This window comes from Myxine glutinosa, chromosome 2 (genome assembly GCF_964187855.1).
Source record: "Myxine glutinosa chromosome 2, kmMyxGlut1.1, whole genome shotgun sequence".
Taxonomy (NCBI): domain Eukaryota; kingdom Metazoa; phylum Chordata; class Myxini; order Myxiniformes; family Myxinidae; genus Myxine; species Myxine glutinosa.
In genome coordinates this window covers 206,609,193-206,630,900 of record NC_136262.1, presented here as the reverse complement: position 1 = coordinate 206,630,900, position 21,708 = coordinate 206,609,193, and the positions used below count along the sequence as shown (strand labels likewise).

At 38.6% G+C, this 21,708-nt stretch overlaps 1 protein-coding gene and 1 long non-coding RNA gene across 5 annotated transcripts in view; one reads left to right on the top strand and one right to left on the bottom strand.

Annotated features, from left to right (window-relative positions):
• The window catches only part of LOC137420911 (heat shock 70 kDa protein 12B), a 134,067-nt gene extending 114,531 nt beyond the window's left edge, over positions 1-19,536 (bottom strand). For 2 of the 4 annotated variants that reach the window (XR_013622455.1, XM_078772193.1), the window contains exon 1: positions 19,376-19,536. Coding sequence is in view for 2 of the 4 variants with exons in the window: in XM_078772193.1 (XP_078628319.1) it covers positions 19,376-19,415 (40 nt within the window). In the remaining 2 variants the exon portion in view is untranslated. Of the gene's footprint in view, positions 1-18,966; positions 19,146-19,375 lie in introns of those variants that run through there. The other 2 variants (XM_078772195.1, XM_078772192.1) reach the window with 2 other exon arrangements.
• On the top strand, positions 19,414-20,334 carry LOC144890837 (uncharacterized). Its single transcript, XR_013622529.1, has 3 exons — positions 19,414-19,438; positions 19,479-19,685; positions 20,200-20,334. It is a non-coding gene; the product is annotated as an uncharacterized LOC144890837 (long non-coding RNA).
• The last annotated feature ends 1,374 nt before the right edge of the window (positions 20,335-21,708 follow it).

The following is a 21,708-nucleotide window of genomic DNA, read 5'->3' as shown; positions in this document are numbered from 1 at the left end:
AATTACAGCAGGTGAAGGCCTCGGGATGAGAAGAAGGAATTAGACCCAAGAAGTGCTGTGCAGACAGACCCGTGCAGGGGATTGGGTAGTGTGACCGATGAAGGAGAGGTGGTTAGTGTGACCATTGTTTGTGGGGGATGGGCTATTGCTTGATATTCTTTGTGGGGGAAGGTGGTGGAGGATAGTTTATGCCCACAAAAACCACGAGTAGCTAGAGCATAGGGGCCATGAAAGGAGAAGCAGTTCACATTTTATAAAATGCGAAGAGCTCAGTTCCACGAATTGTGAATCAGCAAATGTCAGGGTTCTACAGTATACTGGTAATGTTTAAATTGGGGAATAGTTTTATTAATTAGATCCATTAGATTATTGTTTGCTTCTTTCATATTCCTGACCCTGTGCTTGTTTTCTAAATACACTTTGGAAACCTGATGTTGTCTTTCTTTGATTCTGTTTGTTCAGGGGGTTTCATCAAACAGTTTATTATAATTAATTGACATATGTTGGAAAATTACACACCCAGACCAGGAATCGAGCCCATGTCCTCTGGTGCTCTACCAGTGCTCTACCATCTGAGAGATCTGAGTCCACCTGTGGCCAACTCAATTGATTGGGCATGATTTATAAAGAAACACACCTTTCTATATAAGGTCCCACAGTGCATATCACAGCAGAAACTCTACAATGAAGTCCAAGGAACTGTCTATAAAACTGAGATATCATTGTGAGGAGGCATAGATCTGGGGAAGGGTATAAAACAATTTCTAGAGTGTTGAAAGTTCCCAAGAGCACAGTGAGTTCCACATTAGGAAATGGAAAGAATATGGAACTACTCAGACTCTTCATAGAGCTGGCCACCCAACCAACCAAGAAGGACCTTGGTTTGGGAGGTGACCAAGAACCCATTGACCACTCTGACTGAACTACAGAGTTCCTTGGCTGAGATGGGAGAACCTGCCAGAAGGACAACACCCTCTGCAGAACTTCACAAATCTAGACTTTATGGGAGAGTGGCCAGACAGAAACCACTCCTGAGAGAAAGTTACATGACAGCACACCTGGAGTTTGCAAAAAGGCACATGAAAGACTCAGAGCATGAGGCAAGATGTTCTATGGTCTGATGAGATGAAAATTGAACCATTTAGCCTGAACACAAAGCGTTGCGTCGGGTGGAAACCGAGCACAGCTCATCACCCATTTAACACTATCGCTACCTTGAAGAATGGTGGAGGCAGCATCATGCTGTGGGGAAGCTTTTCAGCAGCAGAGGCTGGGAAACTCGTAAGGATATAAGGAACAGTGAATGGAGCCAAGTACAGGCAAATTATTGAGGAGAACCTGCTTCAGAGTGCAAAAGACGGGAGACTGCAGTGACTATTTATGTTCCAACAGGACAACGACCCCAAGCATGTAGCCAAGGCAACACTGGAATGGCTTCAGAACAAGAATGCAAAAGTGCTTGAGTGGCCCAGCCAAAGCCAAGACTTGAATCCCATTGAGAATCTGTGGAAAGACTTGAAGATTACTGTTCATTGACGTTCCCCATCCAACTTGAAAGAGATTGAAAAAATCTGTAAGGAAGAATGGGAGAAACTCCCCAAATCCAGATGTGCAAAGCTGATACAGACATACACAAGAGGACTCGAAGCTCTAATCACTGCCAAAGGTGCTTCTATGAAATGTGACTCAGGGTGTTGAATACTTGTGGACTTATTTTTTCCACATGCGAAATTTGCATTTATGTTTATTTAAATTATACAATGGACTACAAAATGTAAATGTTTCATGATATTTGTTATATTATATCACCTCTATCTATCAATATTGTTGAAATGAAGATCAAATAGCTGTATGTTGAAATATGTTGAAAAAGTCAAAACTTTACATGGGGTGTACTTACTTTTTCACGTGACTGTATATATATAAATATATATACATATATAACCACCTTTAGAGCCCATTTTTCCCCGCAGAGCAGGGTTTGGCCTTTTTTTGGAAACCGTGGTCCCCTTTTTGAGGGACTGGGCCTCTCCCTGAGACTCTGGGACAGCCAGCATGTGTTTACCTGCCATGCTGTGCTGGTCTGTGGACGCGGGTCGATCCGCATGTACAGGGATGGATTATAGCCAACCGGACAACTATAAGAGCATCTGTGTGGACGTGATGGTGTGAGAGCGATTCTTCCACAGATGTTCTGTTATGATTTGTGGACTCTCGGCTTGGGAAGAGAGCCATGGGATGGAATTGGTAATTTGCAACAAGCCGAGCATTTGGGCCCAGCTCGGCTGGCAGGTGTATGGAAAAGCACCCTTCTTTTATGAAATTAGTAAATTATGAAAAATATTTGGCATGGGTAATCTGAGGGTTAGATGTACATTTAAGGGTGAATTTTGTGTGGCCATGGTGGACACTGCACAGTGGCACCATTATTGATCCAGGTGTGTTAGACCAAAGTGTTGGAGGCTCAGATAAATTTGATAGGTTAGCTGGACACAGCCTTCAACTGGCTGCGGGGGCAACGGCACCGATATTTGGGACGCGGGATTGTGGAGATGTTGTTAGGTAGTCTGGAGCTCAACGTGGTGCTGTGTGTGTCCGAGGTGTGTGGACCATGTCTTCTGGATGAGTCTCCTCGGGCAGCATGGCTGTCAACTAGACCTTGGGCATGGTCAAGTGTGGGTGGGCACTAGGGGCTGCAGTTGTGTAGACTGGGGGATGTGGGAGGTGAAGGGGAGATGATGTGGATGCCATGCAATGTGACCGTTCCCAGGTCCGAGGTTTTGGGAATGGTAGCGATGGCAGCAGGTGCTCCCCACATTGGCCAGCTGGGGCTAGTGGAGCCGTGTTCCTCGCAGGGGGACCGAAGGATGGATGGTGGGTCGCACCCTTACAGACACTCATGGGCCATGTTGGCGTTTCAACTGCTCAACTTGTCCCGATGGGCCTTACACAGTAGAGGTGCGGAGCTGTCGTAGTCAAACGTAGTTGTGTAGCAAAGGTCATTGTAGGAGGCAGATCCACATACTTGCCAGTACTGTGGGACAAAAGGAAATTTGGTGAAATTTGACAGGCCCAATGGGATAGATTTTGGGATTCGGTAGGGTGGATGACACTTTTGGACCTGACCAACCGGCAAATACTTGCACATCAAGGTAGAGGTAAGGCCTTGATATTTACTGTCCTAGGGTTCAGGACTTGCTCATGTAAATTGGGACATGATAATTTGGAGTAGGGGCGGGTGAGGGGATTGGTGTGTGTGCCACAAAGTGTCTTGTGGATGGCGTTTGTTTATGTGTAGAGGTTTCATGTTTTTGTGTGGTCGAGAGGATGGAAATTGAGTGATAATTCTTGAAATGTGAATGTGGATTTCAGATGGAAGCAGGGAATGGCAGAACCTTTTTGTGACATCTTCTATGAAAATTTTGTGGGTGGGGAGGGTGTGTGTGTCCACAGGTACAGATCAAGCTCTGGAGGAGCGGTGACTGCAGCCCCCTCTGTGGAAATTGCTCCTGGCAGCCAGTGGTGTCTGGAAATTTTGAGCCTGTTGGTGGGGGGGGGGGGGGGGGGAAGGGGGTCTGTTTGGGAGCCCTGGGGTATAGAGACTCCCAGCGACCAGTAAGGCAGTATGGAAGCCTAAGGCGACAGAGCCTGGTGTGGAGACCTCCCTGACGGGACGACAGCATAAGGAGCTGTTTGGCTGTCAGGGGGCCAAGAGTTAAAGGGGGGGGGGGGGGGGGGTGAAGAAGTCGTAAGTCGGGTGACGTTGTTGGGACTGTGGGCACCACAGCCTGAAGCGTCCCCACCATCTCGCGTGTATGGTACCTCTCTGCTACCTAGTAGAAATGCACACACATGTGTAATAACATCTATGCCATGGTCTTGATGGGGGGGTGGAATATGTACTTTAATGGTTTTGTGTTTTGATGATTTTTAGAATGTGGACGAGTGGTTATGGGTTTGTGCGAGTGAATGAGGGCAAAATCCACCAAGCCATGTCACTCACCTGTAACACCAGGACAGGGCCCACGGAAATTTGGGGTGCATTGGGATGGCCCCGCAGGTAACGTTGAGGCTTGTGGCATCCACCGGGGGACGCGGTCTGTAGATTGGGGTGGTACAAATGTTTTTATTGGAATTTTTTAATTTTAAGTTTTGTGGTTAAGATAGGTTTGTGTGCTTTGTTGTTTTTTCTTCCTGCCCCAGGAGTTAGGAGCACGGGCTTCGAGCTTTTGTAAATATTTGAAATAAAAATGGTTGCTTAAGGGGGTAGAACATTAAGGAGAATAGGTAAGTAGCTTTGGCTCCCTTCCCACAGCCCTCCTGATATATTTCATATGTTATTTAAGTGGCTACCGTTCTGGGGGGGTTGGGGGGCTGTGCTATGTTTGTGGGGGTAGTAATGACTTTAGACCATGTAGATTAGTACCTTGATGTAATAAGTACCTGTGTAGCCCGGATGTCAGATTAAGTGTATATTTGTCCCTATTACCAGGAATGGGGCATGTTAACTAGTTGTAGGGATTATGTTAACTACTACCTTGTTCGTCAAACCTCTGTGATTTATCCTTTATCTCTTTTGGCACCACACGATAGACACGAGTAGGAAGTGCCCATTAACTACACTAAATAACAATAAAAAACTACCGGAAGCCAGTTCTGAGCACTGCCAATGGGACACCACGAGCTACATCACCACAAAGGTCAGGCGGCCGAGAGCCATGCCCAGAAGGGCAGTGATTGGGTGGGAGTTGACCAACAGGAAGGCCAGGGTAAGAAGGGACTCGCTGATTGGCCAAGTAGGACCGACGACATCAGAGCTGGGACTGAGTGCGAGTGGTGGAGAGCTGAGCCTGTGGTGTTGGCACTGGCTGATTGGAAGAGAAGCACCAATGACGTCAGAAGTAGGACGTAAAAACCGCATCTGGCCAGGATTCTTCCTCTTCTCCCTCTTGCTCTTGGCCCTTCTTGTTCTCGTACCTTCTTGTTCTCCTCGCGTTCTGGGTGATGGTGGATGGCTGTGCACTGACGATTCTCCGCCCTAGTCTTCATTCTGGACCTCGGTGCAAGCGGTTGTGTGCTGGCATCATCTCCTCATTCCCCTGTTCGTCTGGCGTCTGGGATTGAGAGCTGCAGTTGATGGGAGAGGCGGCACGTGGACGAGTGTATGAGCGCTGCAGCGCAAAAGGGCGCAGCGAGGCCGGGTTCCTGCCAATGCGCACGCTTAGCGCGCAACGTCGCTAGCACCCCGGACCCGTTCACAGACCCTGACGAGATCCCACCAGTGATCGGAGCTAAGTGCATGGAATAACCCACATATTTATTTTCATTTATTCTTCCCTTCGTCTGTTAGTCAGGTTCACAATGTTTTTTCGTTCAAACTTTTTGGAGATTAGCAAAACTATACATTTTTGGAATGTTCAGCGCATGAGGAATCCAAAAATTTATGTTGGCATTTGCGTAGACACCTTTGCAAAAATGACACTCAGAACAGTGATGAAGATGTGGAAAAGCATAATCCTGAACGGCATTAGACCTAGTAGATCCTGTGTATAGGACTTATAGTTCAATCTGAAACTAAAAAGGCTGCTTTCTTGCTTTATAAACCCATACCTATAACTTCAAAGGACTTGCAATATCATGTATTATGTAATACAGTTATATCACAAATATCAAGACAATTGTTTTCAATTACCTTTGTTTGTTGCTTTTCTATAATCCTGAGCACTATTTTGAGGCCTTTATTGGATTCATTGACCCAGAAAACATAGGATTAGCATATTGTACAACGCTCCTTTCCTATGCCATCTCCAGGCATTGCAAATCGTCATTGCTGGGCACCGAAGGGGGCTCGGCAGTGACGCGCGCTGAAAGAGAGTACTCAGTTTTCACTCTGGTTGTTGTACACCGCTCCTTTCCTATGCCATTTCCAGGCATTGCAAATCGTCATTGCTGGGCACCGAAGGGGGCTCGGCAGTGACGCACGCTGAAAGAGAGTACTCAGTTTTCACTCTGGTTGTTTCCTTGTTTCCTTGTTTTCTTGTTTTCTTGTTTTCTTGTTTGTTTGTCTGGGCGATATGTCAGCCATCCTTTGAGCTAGGAAGCTGAAATTTTGGCACAATTGTGAGAAAGTGCTTTGTCAAAAACGCAATTTTTTTTTTTGATTAATCAATAAATTGAGGAGTTATTTAATTATTAGCGATTAATTAAGTACTTATTTAATTCATCAAATTTCCTTTCTCTTCTGACCATTAACTCAGGCACCTTTTGAGTTAGGAAGCTGATATTTGGACATGCCAATGACCAGGTGATTTGGCTGCAAAGGATATTTTTGATTTATTAATTAATCAATTAATCGATTAATTATTTAATAATTTGATTAATGACAATTTTTTTTTTTTTTAAAGTTACAGATTCTGATGAAATAGTGGTAGTTTATGTGTTCTCTGACCAAATTGATTAATAATTTAATTTTTTTATGATTATTATTTATTTATTTTCATTATTAATCATTTATTTATTTTCTTTCTCATTTGGCCAATATCTCAGGCACCTTTTGAGCTGGGAAGCTAATATTTGGACATGAGTGACCAAGTGATGTGGCTATCAAGGATATTTTTGATTTATTGATTAATCATTTAATCGATTAATTATTTATTGATTAATCGATTAATTATTTATTGAGTAATCAATTAATTATTTAATTTTTTATTAATGACTTATTTAATTAAATTTCTGAAAGATACATCTTCGGATGAAGCACTAGTGGTTTAGTTATGCTATTAGCCAATTGATTATGAAAATATTTTGTGATAATCTTTTATTGATTTTAATTATACAATTAATCAATCAATTAGTGTACACCTCTCCCTCCCAATGCAGCCTCAATGAGCTGCACTGCAGTATTGCCGGGCGCCAGAGGCGCCCCGGCAATGCCGCTCTGTAGGATATTTAATTATTTGGCATGGGGGCGGTGTACTTTGAATGTATGTGTACTTGTTGTACACCGCTCCTTTCCTATGCCATCTCCAGGCATTGCAAATCGTCATTGCTGGGCACCGAAGGGGGCTCGGCAGTGACGCACGCTGAAAGAGAGTACTCAGTTTTCACTCTGGTTTCTTGTTTGTTTGTTTTCTTGGTTGTTTGTTTGTTGTACACCGCTCCTTTCCTATGCCACCTCCAGGCATTGCAAATCGTCATTGCCGGGCACCAAAGGGGGCTCGGCAGTGACGCACGCTGAAAGAGAGTACTCAGTTTTCACTCTGGTTTCTTGTTGTACACCGCTCCTTTCCTATGCCATCTCCAGGCATTTCAAATCGTCATTGCCAGGCACCAAAGGGGGCTCGGCAGTGACGCACGCTGAAAGAGAGTACTCAGTTTTCACTCTGGTTTCTTGTTTGTTTGTTTTCTTGGTTGTCCGGGCGATATCTCAGCCATCCTTCACGCTAAGAAGCTGAAATTTCGGCACAGTAGTGAGCAACTCCTTTGTCAAAAACGGTATTTTTTGTTTTTTGATTAATCAATTAATTGAGGAGTTATTTAATTATTAGCGTTTAATGAAGTACTTATTTAATTAATTAAATTTCCTTTCTCTTCTGACCATTAACTCAGGCACCTTTTGAGTTAGGAAGCTGATATTTGGACATGCCAATGACCAGGTGATTTGGCTGCAAAGGATATTTTTGATTTATTAATTAATCAATTAATCGATTAATTATTTAATTATTTGATTAATGACAAAAAAATTCTTTTTTTAAAGTTACAGATTCTGATGAAATAGTGGTAGTTTATGTGTTCTCTGACCAAATTGATTAATAATAAAAAAAATTTATGATTATTATTTATTTATTTTCATTATTAATCATTTATTTATTTTCATTCTCATTTGGCCAATATCTCAGGCACCTTTTGAGCTGGGAAGCTAATATTTGGACATGAGTGACCAAGTGATGTGGCTATCAAGGATATTTTTGATTTATTGATTAATCATTTCATCTATTAATTATTTATTGATTAATCGATTAATTATTTATTGAGTAATCAATTAATTATTTAATTTTTTATAAATGACTTATTTACTTAAATTTCTAAAAGATACATCTTCGGATGAAGCACTAGTGGTTTAGTTATGCGATTAGCCAATTGATTATGAAAATATTTTGTGATAATCTTTTATTGATTTTAATTATACAATTAATCAATCAATTAGTGTACACCTCTCCCTCCCAATGCAGCCTCAATGAGCTGCACTGCGGTATTGCCGGGCGCCGGGGTCGCCCCGGCAATGCCGCGCTGCAGGATATTTAATTATTTGGCATGGGGCGGTGTACTTTGAATGTATGTGTACTTGTTTGTTTGTTTTCTTGGTTGTCCGGGCGATATCTCAGCCATCCTTTGAGCTAGGAAGCTGAAATTTCGGCACAGTAGTGAGCAAGTCCTTTGTCAAATACGGTATTTTTTGTTTTTTGAATAATCAATTAATTGAGGAGTTATTTAATTATTAGCGTTTAATTAAGTACTTATTTAATTAATTAAATTTCATTTCTCTTCTGACCATTATTAACTCAGGCACCTTTTGAGTTAGGAAGCTGATATTTGGACATGCCAATGACCAGGTGATTTGGCTGCAAAGGATATTTTTGATTTATTAATTAATCAATTAATCGATTAATTATTTAATTATTCGATTAATGACAAAAAAATTTTTTTTTTTAAAGTTACAGATTCTGATGAAATAGTGGTAGTTTATGTGTTCTCTGACCAAATTGATTAATAATTTAATTTTTTTATGATTATTATTTATTTATTTTCATTATTAATCATTTATTTATTTTCTTTCTCATTTGGCCAATATCTCAGGCACCTTTTGAGCTGGGAAGCTAATATTTGGACATGAGTGACCAAGTGATGTGGCTATCAAGGATATTTTTGATTTATTGATTAATCATTTCATCTATTAAGTATTTATTGATTAATCGATTAATTATTTATTGAGTAATCAATTAATTATTTAATTTTTTATAAATGACTTCTTTAATTAAATTTCTAAAAGATACATCTTCGGATGAAGCACTACTGGTTTAGTTATGCGATTAGCCAATTGATTATGAAAATATTTTGTGATAATCTTTTATTGATTTTAATTATACAATTAATCAATCAATTAGTGTACACCTCTCCCTCCCAATGGAGCCTCAATGAGCTGTACTGCGGTATTGCCGGGCGCCAGGGGCGCCCCGGCAATGCCGCGCTGCAGCATATTTAATTATTTGGCATGGGGCGGTGTACTTTGAATGTATGTGTACTTGTTGTACACCGCACCTTTCCTATGCCATCTCCAGGCATTGCAAATCGTCATTGCTGGGCACCGAAGGGGGCTCGGCAGTGACGCACGCTGAAAGAGAGTACTCAGTTTTCACTCTGGTTGTTTTCTTGTTGTACACCGCTCCTTTCCTATGCCATCTCCAGGCATTGCAAATCGTCATTGCCGGGCACCAAAGGGGGCTCGGCAGTGACGCACGCTGAAAGAGAGTACTCAGTTTTCACTCTGGTTTCTTGTTTGTTTGTTTGTTTTCTTTCTTGTTTGTTTGTTGTACACCGCTCCTTTCCTATGCCATCTCCAGGCATTGCAAATCGTCATTGCCGGGCACCAAAGGGGGCTCGGCAGTGACGCACGCTGAAAGAGAGTACTCAGTTTTCACTCTGGTTTCTTGTTTGTTTTCTTGTTTGTTTTCTTGCTTGTTTGTTTGTTTTCTTGGTTGTCCGGACGATATCTCAGCCATCCTTTGAGCTAGGAAGCTGAAATTTCGGCACAGTAGTGAGCAAGTCCTTTGTCAAATACGGTATTTTTTGTTTTTTGAATAATCAATTAATTGAGGAGTTATTTAATTATTAGCGTTTAATTAAGTACTTATTTAATTAATTAAATTTCATTTCTCTTCTGACCATTATTAACTCAGGCACCTTTTGAGTTAGGAAGCTGATATTTGGACATGCCAATGACCAGGTGATTTGGCTGCAAAGGATATTTTTGATTTATTAATTAATCAATTAATCGATTAATTATTTAATTATTCGATTAATGACAAAAAAATTTTTTTTTTTAAAGTTACAGATTCTGATGAAATAGTGGTAGTTTATGTGTTCTCTGACCAAATTGATTAATAATTTAATTTTTTTATGATTATTATTTATTTATTTTCATTATTAATCATTTATTTATTTTCTTTCTCATTTGGCCAATATCTCAGGCACCTTTTGAGCTGGGAAGCTAATATTTGGACATGAGTGACCAAGTGATGTGGCTATCAAGGATATTTTTGATTTATTGATTAATCATTTCATCTATTAATTATTTATTGATTAATCGATTAATTATTTATTGAGTAATCAATTAATTATTTAATTTTTTATAAATGACTTATTTAATTAAATTTCTAAAAGATACATCTTCGGATGAAGCACTAGTGGTTTAGTTATGCGATTAGCCAATTGATTATGAAAATATTTTGTGATAATCTTTTATTGATTTTAATTATACAATTAATCAATCAATTAGTGTACACCCCTCCCTCCCAATGCAGCCTTAATGAGCTGCACTGCGGTATTGCCGGGCGCCAGAGGCGCCCCGGCAATGCCGCGCTGCAGCATATTTAATTATTTGGCATGGGGCGGTGTACTTTGAATGTATTTGTACTTGTTTGTTTTCTTTCTTGGTTGTCCGGACGATATCTCAGCCATCCTTTGAGCTAGGAAGCTGAAATTTCGGCACAGTAGTGAGCAAGTCCTTTGTCAAATACGGTATTTTTTGTTTTTTGAATAATCAATTAATTGAGGAGTTATTTAATTATTAGCGTTTAATTAAGTACTTATTTAATTAATTAAATTTCATTTCTCTTCTGACCATTATTAACTCAGGCACCTTTTCAGTTAGGAAGCTGATATTTGGACATGCCAATGACCAGGTGATTTGGCTGCAAAGGATATTTTTGATTTATTAATTAATCAATTAATCGATTAATTATTTAATTATTCGATTAATGACAAAAAAAAATTTTTTTTTTAAGTTACAGATTCTGATGAAATAGTGGTAGTTTATGTGTTCTCTGACCAAATTGATTAATAATTTAATTTTTTTATGATTATTATTTATTTATTTTCATTATTAATCATTTATTTATTTTCTTTCTCATTTGGCTAATATCTCAGGCACCTTTTGAGCTGGGAAGCTAATATTTGGACATGAGTGACCAAGTGATGTGGCTATCAAGGATATTTTTGATTTATTGATTAATCATTTCATCTATTAAGTATTTATTGATTAATCGATTAATTTATTTATTGAGTAATCAATTAATTATTTAATTTTTTATAAATGACTTATTTAATTAAATTTCTAAAAGATACATCTTCGGATGAAGCACTACTGGTTTAGTTATGCGATTAGCCAATTGATTATGAAAATATTTTGTGATAATCTTTTATTGATTTTAATTATACAATTAATCAATCAATTAGTGTACACCTCTCCCTCCCAATGCAGCCTCAATGAGCTGCACTGCGGTATTGCCGGGCGCCGGAGGCGCCCCGGCAATGCCGCGCTGCAGCATATTTAATTATTTGGCATGGGGCGGTGTACTTTGAATGTATGTGTACTTGTTTTCTTTCTTTCTTGGTTGTCCGGACGATATCTCAGCCATCCTTTGAGCTAGGAAGCTGAAATTTCGGCACAGTAGTGAGCAAGTCCTTTGTCAAATACGGTATTTTTTGTTTTTTGAATAATCAATTAATTGAGGAGTTATTTAATTATTAGCGTTTAATTAAGTACTTATTTAATTAATTAAATTTCATTTATCTTCTGACCATTATTAACTCAGGCACCTTTTGAGTTAGGAAGCTGATATTTGGACATGCCAATGACCAGGTGATTTGGCTGCAAAGGATATTTTTGATTTATTAATTAATCAATTAATCGATTAATTATTTAATTATTCGATTAATGACAAAAAAATTTTTTTTTTTTAAGTTACAGATTCTGATGAAATAGTGGTAGTTTATGTGTTCTCTGACCAAATTGATTAATAATTTAATTTTTTTATGATTATTATTTATTTATTTTCATTATTAATCATTTATTTATTTTCTTTCTCATTTGGCCAATATCTCAGGCACCTTTTGAGCTGGGAAGCTAATATTTGGACATGAGTGACCAAGTGATGTGGCTATCAAGGATATTTTTGATTTATTGATTAATCATTTCATCTATTAAGTATTTATTGATTAATCGATTAATTATTTATTGAGTAATCAATTAATTATTTAATTTTTTATAAATGACTTATTTAATTAAATTTCTAAAAGATACATCTTCGGATGAAGCACTACTGGTTTAGTTATGCGATTAGCCAATTGATTATGAAAATATTTTGTGATAATCTTTTATTGATTTTAATTATACAATTAATCAATCAATTAGTGTACACCTCTCCCTCCCAATGCAGCCTCAATGAGCTGCACTGCGGTATTGCCGGGCGCCGGAGGCGCCCCGGCAATGCCGCGCTGCAGCATATTTAATTATTTGGCATGGGGCGGTGTACTTTGAATGTATGTGTACTTGTTTGTTTTCTTTCTTGGTTGTCCGGACGATATCTCAGCCATCCTTTGAGCTAGGAAGCTGAAATTTCGGCACAGTAGTGAGCAAGTCCTTTGTCAAATACGGTATTTTTTGTTTTTTGAATAATCAATTAATTGAGGAGTTATTTAATTATTAGCGTTTAATTAAGTACTTATTTAATTAATTAAATTTCATTTCTCTTCTGACCATTATTAACTCAGGCACCTTTTGAGTTAGGAAGCTGATATTTGGACATGCCAATGACCAGGTGATTTGGCTGCAAAGGATATTTTTGATTTATTAATTAATCAATTAATCGATTAATTATTTAATTATTCGATTAATGACAAAAAAAATTTTTTTTTTTAAGTTACAGATTCTGATGAAATAGTGGTAGTTTATGTGTTCTCTGACCAAATTGATTAATAATTTAATTTTTTTATGATTATTATTTATTTATTTTCATTATTAATCATTTATTTATTTTCTTTCTCATTTGGCCAATATCTCAGGCACCTTTTGAGCTGGAAAGCTAATATTTGGACATGAGTGACCAAGTGATGTGGCTATCAAGGATATTTTTGATTTATTGATTAATCATTTCATCTATTAATTATTTATTGATTAATCGATTAATTATTTATTGAGTAATCAATTAATTATTTAATTTTTTATAAATGACTTATTTAATTAAATTTCTAAAAGATACATCTTCGGATGAAGCACTAGTGGTTTAGTTATGCGATTAGCCAATTGATTATGAAAATATTTTGTGATAATCTTTTATTGATTTTAATTATACAATTAATCAATCAATTAGTGTACACCCCTCCCTCCCAATGCAGCCTTAATGAGCTGCACTGCGGTATTGCCGGGCGCCAGAGGCGCCCCGGCAATGCCGCGCTGCAGCATATTTAATTATTTGGCATGGGGCGGTGTACTTTGAATGTATGTGTACTTGTTTGTTTTCTTTCTTGTTTTCTTTCTTGTTTGTTTTCTTGCTTTCTTGTTTGTTTGTCCGGACGATATCTCAGCCATCCTTTGAGCTAGGAAGCTGAAATTTCGGCACAATAGTGAGCAAGTCCTTTGTCAAAAACGGTATTTTTTTTTTGATTAATCAATAAATTGAGGAGTTATTTAATTATTAGCGATTAATTAAGTACTTATTTAATTAATCAAATTTCCTTTCTCTTCTGACCATTAACTCAGGCACCTTTTGAGTTAGGAAGCTGATATTTGGACATGCCAATGACCAGGTGATTTGGCTGCAAAGGATATTTTTGATTTATTAATGAATCAATTAATCGATTAATTATTTAATTATTCGATTAATGACAAAAAAAAATTTTTTTTTAAGTTACAGATTCTGATGAAATAGTGGTAGTTTATGTGTTCTCTGACCAAATTGATTAATAATTTAATTTTTTTATGATTATTATTTATTTATTTTCATTATTAATCATTTATTTATTTTCTTTCTCATTTGGCCAATTTCTCAGGCACCTTTTGAGCTGGGAAGCTAATATTTGGACATGAGCGACCAAGTGATGTGGCTATCAAGGATATTTTTGATTTATTGATTAATCATTTCATCTATTCATTATTTATTGATTAATCGATTAATTATTTATTGATTAATCAATTAATTATTTAATTTTTTATAAATGACTTATTTAATTAAATTTATAAAAGACAAGTACACATACATTCAAAGTACACCGCCCCATGCCAAATAATTAAATATGCTGCAGCGCGGCATTGCCGGGGCGCCTCTGGCGCCCGGCAATACCGCAGTGCAGCTCATTGAGGCTGCATTGGGAGGCTGAGGTGTACACTAATTGATTGATTAATTGTATAATTAAAATCAATAAAAGATTATCACAAAATATTTTCATAATCAATTGGCTAATCGCATAACTAAACCACTAGTGCTTCATCCGAAGATGTATCTTTTAGAAATTTAATTAAATAAGTCATTTATAAAAAATTAAATAATTAATTGATTACTCAATAAATAATTAATCGATTAATCAATAAATAATTAATAGATGAAATGATTAATCAATAAATCAAAAATATCCTTGATAGCCACATCACTTGGTCACTCATGTCCAAATATTAGCTTCCCAGCTCAAAAGGTGCCTGAGATATTGGCCAAATGAGAAAGAAAATAAATAAATGATTAATAATGAAAATAAATAAATAATAATCATAAAAAAATTAAATTATTAATCAATTTGGTCAGAGAACACATAAACTACCACTATTTCATCAGAATCTGTAACTTTAAAAAAAAAATTTTTTTGTCATTAATCGAATAATTAAATAATTAATCGATTAATTGATTAATTAATAAATCAAAAATATCCTTTGCAGCCAAATCACCTGGTCATTGGCATGTCCAAATATCAGCTTACGAACTCAAAAGGTGCCTGAGTTAATGGTCAGAAGAGAAAAGAAATTTGATTAATTAAATAAGTACTTAATTAATCGCTAATAATTAAATAACTCCTCAATTTATTGATTAATCAAAAAAAAAAAAACGTTTTTGAGAAAGGACTTGCTCACTCTTGTGCCGAAATTTTAGCTTCCTAGCTCAAAGGATGGCTGAGATATCGTCCGGACAACCAAGAAAGAAAACAAGAAAGAAAACAAACAAGAAAACAAACAAGAAACCAGAGTGAAAACTGAGTACTCTCTTTCAGCGTGCGTCACTGCCGAGCCCCCTTTGGTTCCCGGCAATGACGATTTGCAATGCCTGGAGATGGCATAGGAAAGGAGCGGTGTACAATACATCTTCGGATGAAGCACTAGTGGTTTAGTTATGTGATTAGCCAATTGATTATGAAAATATTTTGTGATAATCTTTTATTGATTTTAATTATACAATTAATCAATCAATTAGTGTACACCTCTCCCTCGCAATGCAGCCTCAATGAGCTGCACTGCGGTATTGCCGGGCGCCGGAGGCACCCCGGCAATGCCACGCTGCAGCATATTTAATTATTTGGCATGGGGCGGTGTACTTTGAATGTATCTGTACTTGTTGTACACCGCTCCTTTCCTATGCCATCTCCAGGCATTGCAAATCGTCATTGCCGGGCACCGAAGGGGGCTCGGCAGTGACGCACGCTGAAAGAGAGTACTCAGTTTTCACTCTGGTTTCTTGTTTGTTTGGTTGTCCGGGCGATATCTCAGCCATCCTTTGAGCTAAGAAGCTGAAATTTCGGCACAATAGTGAGCAAGTCATTGGTCAAAAACAGTATTTTTTTTTTGATTAATCAATAAATTGAGGAGTTATTTAATTATTAGCGATTAATTAAGTACTTATTTAATTAATCAAATTTCCTTTCCGGGCGATATCTCAGCCATCCTTTGAGCTAAGAAGCTGAAATTTCGGCACAATAGTGTGCAAGCCATTTGTCAAAAACAGTATTTTTTTTTTGATTAATCAATAAATTGAGGAGTTATTTAATTATTAGCGATTAATTAAGTACTTATTTAATTAATTAAATTTCCTTTCCGGGCGATATCTCAGCCATCCTTTGAGCTAAGAAGCTGAAATTTCGGCACAATAGTGAGCAAGTCATTTGTCAAAAACAGTATTTTTTTTTTGATTAATCAATAAATTGAGGAGTTATTTAATTATTAGCGATTAATTAAGTACTTATTTAATTAATCAAATTTCCTTTCTCTTCTGACCATTAACTCAGGCACCTTTTGAGTTAGGAAGCTGATATTTGGACATGCCAATGACCAGGTGATTTGGCTGCAAAAGATATTTTTGATTTATTAATTAATCAATTAATCGATTAATTATTTAATTATTCGATTAATGACAAAAAAAATTTTTTTTTTTAAGTTACAGATTCTGATGAAATAGTGGTAGTTTATGTGTTCTCTGACCAAATTGATTAATAATTTAATTTTTTTATGATTATTATTTATTTATTTTCATTATTAATCATTTATTTATTTTCTTTCTCATTTGGCCAATATCTCAGGCACCTTTTGAGCTGGGAAGCTAATATTTGGACATGAGCGACCAAGTGATGTGGCTATCAAGGATATTTTTGATTTGTTGATTAATCATTTAATCGATTAATAATTATTTATTGATTAATCGATTAATTATTTATTGAGTAATCAATTAATTATTTAATTTTTTATTAACGACTTATTTAATTAAATTTCTGAAAGATACATCTTCGGATGAAGCACTAGCGGTTTAGTTATGCTATTAGCCAATTGATTATGAAAATATTTTGTGATAATCTTTTATTGATTTTAATTATACAATTAATCAATCAATTAGTGTACACCTCTCCCTCCCAATGCAGCCTCAATGAGCTGCACTGCGGTATTGCCGGGCGCCGGAGGCACCCCGGCAATGCCGCGCTGCAGCATATTTAATTATTTGGCATGGGGCGGTGTACTTTGAATGTATGTGTACTTGTTTAATTAAGTTTCTAGGTTGACTAGAAGCCGAGATTGCGCAAAATATGTATTTTATGGCGGCCATTTTGAAAATCCAAAATCTAAATCTGTGTCTGTGCAAATGCCAACATTGATTTTCGGATTCTCCATGCTCTGATGATTCCAAAAATGTACAGGTTTGCTAATCTCCCAAAATTTTGAACGAAATTTTATTTGTTAACATAGTGAACCTGACTATGTGTGCAAGTCTGTTGTGGAGGATCCTGTTTCGGAATTTAGTTTTATTGTCGCGCTTTCTTTGTCCCGGCATTCCATTTTAATAAACCTGTTTATTTTTGTACATTTTAAAATCCGGTTTCGTTTTGAGTTTATTTTCCGCAGGTTTGAGGACTGCGGTGGGATCCGTGAAGGTAAGCTCTTCATCGTCCCCTTTCCCTTTCTTTCCCTGCTTGTATCAGTCCACAATTGAACTGAACGCTTCGGAGTAAAAGCTCATTTGGCCTTCCGTGCTACCCTAAGGTATTCACCAAGGGTAGTCACACGACAATATATACACATATATACATGTAGGCCTAGATGTAGATATAGATGTTGGGCTGAGGGAAAATGAGAGTCGACAGGATCGTGCACTTCCCTATCAACGGTCCAGTCTTGGTTCGATTCCCAGACCCGACTATAAACTGTCGAAATGGTGCGTCACAGGCAGGGAATTGCATTACAAAGTACTCCCTCACTTGATTGAAGGTGAAACTGGGTGTCCCATCTGCTAGCATTAGCTGATGGACTTTAAAGATCTCACAATCTCCCGGGTGCATTTTGTGAAGAATAGGCGAAAAGCCCACAACACCCTGAATCAATTACAAATGGCTGCCAAAATCACCTTCCGTTTAACTTCAGGTCTGGCAAGCTGGTTTGTAAAAATACCTTGGCGAAAAACATTCCCTGACCGACCTCACAAGATGTTTGGATTTATTATAGCCCTTCAAAGTAGTAGTAGTAGTAGTAGTAGTAGTAGTAGTAGTAGTAGTAGTAGTAGTAGTGGTAGTAGTGGTAGTAGTAGTGGTTGTACAAGTAGTAGTGGTAGTAGTAGTAATGGTAGTAGTAGTGGTAGTACAAGTAGTAGTAGTGGTAATAGTATTAGTAGTTGTTGTTGCAGCTATTAGTAGTTGTTGCAGCCTAAGAGATCATGTGCATGCATATTACACACCTGTGGAAAACGGCGAGGTTGTGGGGTTCAGGATGTTCCATCTGCTACATGTATGAGAGGGCGCGGGTGGGAGGATTAGGGGTCGGGAAGGCTAAATTGGGGAAAAGGAAGACGATGGAGGATAATATGAGAGGGAGAGGGAGTGCAGGAATGTACAGGAGAGTGGGATTATGGGATCGGAAAATTGCAAAATCCTTTTTCAATTCTAGAAGAGTCAAATCGAAGTCTAAACAGGTTGAAGGCTACCTGTCACCCCGGGTACAGGATCAATGGTCATTTTGCGAATCAATCACATGACAGACTCATACTCATCACCAAACATTTTTACAGACTCATAATCGGTGACGACCACAATGCAATCAAAACACACTTAACAATCTATTGTGTGACAAACGAAAGAAGATTTGGGGAAGGATGGAGTCCTCGAAATCGGTGAACATCCTATTGTTTCTTAACACCAGTTGGGGGATCCTTTTAAAGCATTAGACACCGAGCAATCGTGATAAAAACACAATGCATGCGACAGGCGAGGCAGCCCGGGCGATTTGCAGAGGGTGCAGGATGTCAATACTGAACTGGGTGATGGAAACGACATACTAAGTGTATGTAACGAGCAATATCCATTATCATCTCAATTTATGATACATTCAGATACGTCACTTTGGCAGCTGTAATGACAGCGGAGCCACCCGCTGCGTTTTCTAATCCTCACCATGTTGACACGACACAGAATCGTTCGGTACCCCCCACCTCGACTCGCAATCATCACCATAGGAACGCCCGGCGTCCATTGTCAGCCGCAAGTGACGATCCAACCAAACGATACGGATGCACTTCGATGCGGAGGGCAAAACATTGACGTCTAAAACGGGTGCATTAGGAACAGGGGAAACTGCGAGGCTCATCGGAGCAATTATTAGTCGCTTCTCTTCAATTGCCTGGCCCTTCCTTTCATCAGTGGTCACTTTTGGTCGCAGAATTAAAAAATAAAAAGGAAAAAACATTCTTTTTCCTTCATAAAAGGTAGGAAGTTTTCACATTCGATCGCCTACACGTGAGATGATGACAATACGTGGTTTGAACAAATAATAATACACCAATTTGCAAAAGGCAGCTCTTACCTACGCTGACGTCGTTCACACTGTCTTCCGTTTGAGACATGGCTTCAGAACGGAAATATAAGCGCAGAATATTCGCCACTAATTTATTACGGTTTTTCAAAAGTTCGACTCAAGACTAAACGCATCGAACTCGGGTGGGGGATTGACTTTTGCGTTACAGTATTGCGGTGCTCGAAGCAATCTCCGCCCTCCAAAGCCACGCCCTCCAAAGCCACGCCCTCGGGGCGAGGAGGCAGGAAAACCGAGTTTGAAACTTCGCAAAGCAAGTACGCACACACTTTCCGCCGAGAATGGGTGCAGCTGCACGCCGGTAGGTACGAAGGTGCTGCGAACAGCACTTCCGTGCGGTACACCGGACGTTAGATAAAATGGGGGTTAGCGGTTATCAAGAAGCATTATCATCATGGATATGGCCATGACAGAGTTTTCCAACCATACCTCCTCCAACGTTCCCAAAGCTCCTCCCCCTTCCTGGTCACCTGATCTTGAAATGTTTACAAGGAAAACATCTGTGGATAGGTCTGAGTGGCTTGGGGAAGGGGTAGTAAGGAGGGAAAGCGTTTGGCAGAGGCAGGGATTTCAAAGAGAATGGAAGGGGCTTGCAGGGAAAGGCTGGTCCAGCATTCCAGGAGCAATGTCCCTGCTTGTGTTCCTTGCGCACATGGCTCGCATTAAGTGCAGCCTCTCCTTGCCGTCCACCCTCGCATGTTCGATGTAATCACACAAGAAATGTTACCTGCCTTTCAACCTGTGCATGCTCCAATGATATTCCTTGAATCTTCAGCACGTCGTCCTTTCCTTGTTTATTTCCCCACAACATGCAGTGCACATCAGCCACAACCATCTGGGAATGAATCCCGGTTCATCTGCAGGAAAAGCACCATTGTGAGCAGGTGGTTCGTTTGGACAATCGCTTCCTCACGTCTGCTCTCGATACATCCTATCCTGGCATGAATCCATGAAAAGTTAAAAAAGAAAATAAAAAGAAAAGAAAAGGTTGCGGGGCAGACGAGCTCTCAACTACAGCAACACGTTGAATAAGGATTCGGACCTGGAGATAGAAGAACTGCACACAGCAATGGTTGGTTGAGAACACTGGAAGCTCAGGATCAATATATGGCATCTGAGTTTGGCCTCGGAGCCGGATTGAGAAGAAGAAGAAGAGGAACAAGAATCCCAGCTGGCTCACCAATGACTCTCATGGAGGTGGTTATATCTGCTTGGTCTGATTTACTATATAGTGTTGCCAGGCCCAAATGTTGTGGTTTACTCTGAAATGCATGGGATAACTTTTAGAGGATGGGCACTAAAATGGTGCTTATAAAAGGTTAAAATAAAACTCATATCTTCCAAAATATACTTTTAGAGTAGTTTTGGTTTCTTATTGAGTGCAATGGATTGCTTGACAGCTTTGAAAAACAAAATTAGTTTGTTGCGACTAATAACCAAGTTATAGTTAACCACGTTATAGTTAACCACAAACATTCCCAGGTTTGTAATCAAAAAGTTTTTTTCCCTGTGGTTTTATGCAAACGATGCAAGGGAAAAAAAGAACCAAAGAGGTCATTTTGGACCATCTTAACAGCGTCATATCCCAATCAGAGCGACCCTTATAATAATGGACAACAAAATGACTGAATTATATTGTGCACCGCTCCTTTCCTATTCCATCTCCAGGCGCGACATGACGTCATCACCAGGCACCGCAGGGGGTCCGGCGATGACGCGAGCTGAAAGGGAGTACGTACTCGGTTTTTACCCCGTTTGTTACTTGCAAAGTCGAAGATTTTTCAAATATATTGGTTGGACGTGTGCGTTATTCTGTCTGTCTGTCTGTTTGCTTGTCTGTCAATTGCCTACATTTCACAATTTCAAACTAATCTTCACGAAACTTCACCAGATGGTGGAGTTCGTCATAAGGAATAAGCCTATTGATTTTGAGGTCAAAGATAATCTTGAGGTCAAATTTCTAAAATTGTCATTATTCATCCGATTGACTTGAAAATTGAACAGCATTTGCATATTGAGTCAATAAATAGGGAAACCAACTATTTTTGAGGTCAAAAGGTCAAAGGTCAACTCAAGGTCAAACTTTGAAAATCATCAATTTTGATCTGAAAAATTGTCACTTTTCATCCCAATTGATTTTGATTTGATTTGAGCTTTAAGATTGTCAATTTTAATCTCAATAAAATGGACAATTTGTTTTATCCATGGCAACCTTTTTTGGGGGGGGGGGGGTGGGGGGGGGGGGGTTGGATTTTGCAAGCATTATGCTCTGCATGACGTCTTCTTGTTTGTTTGTTGTACATCGCTCCTTTCCTATGCCATCT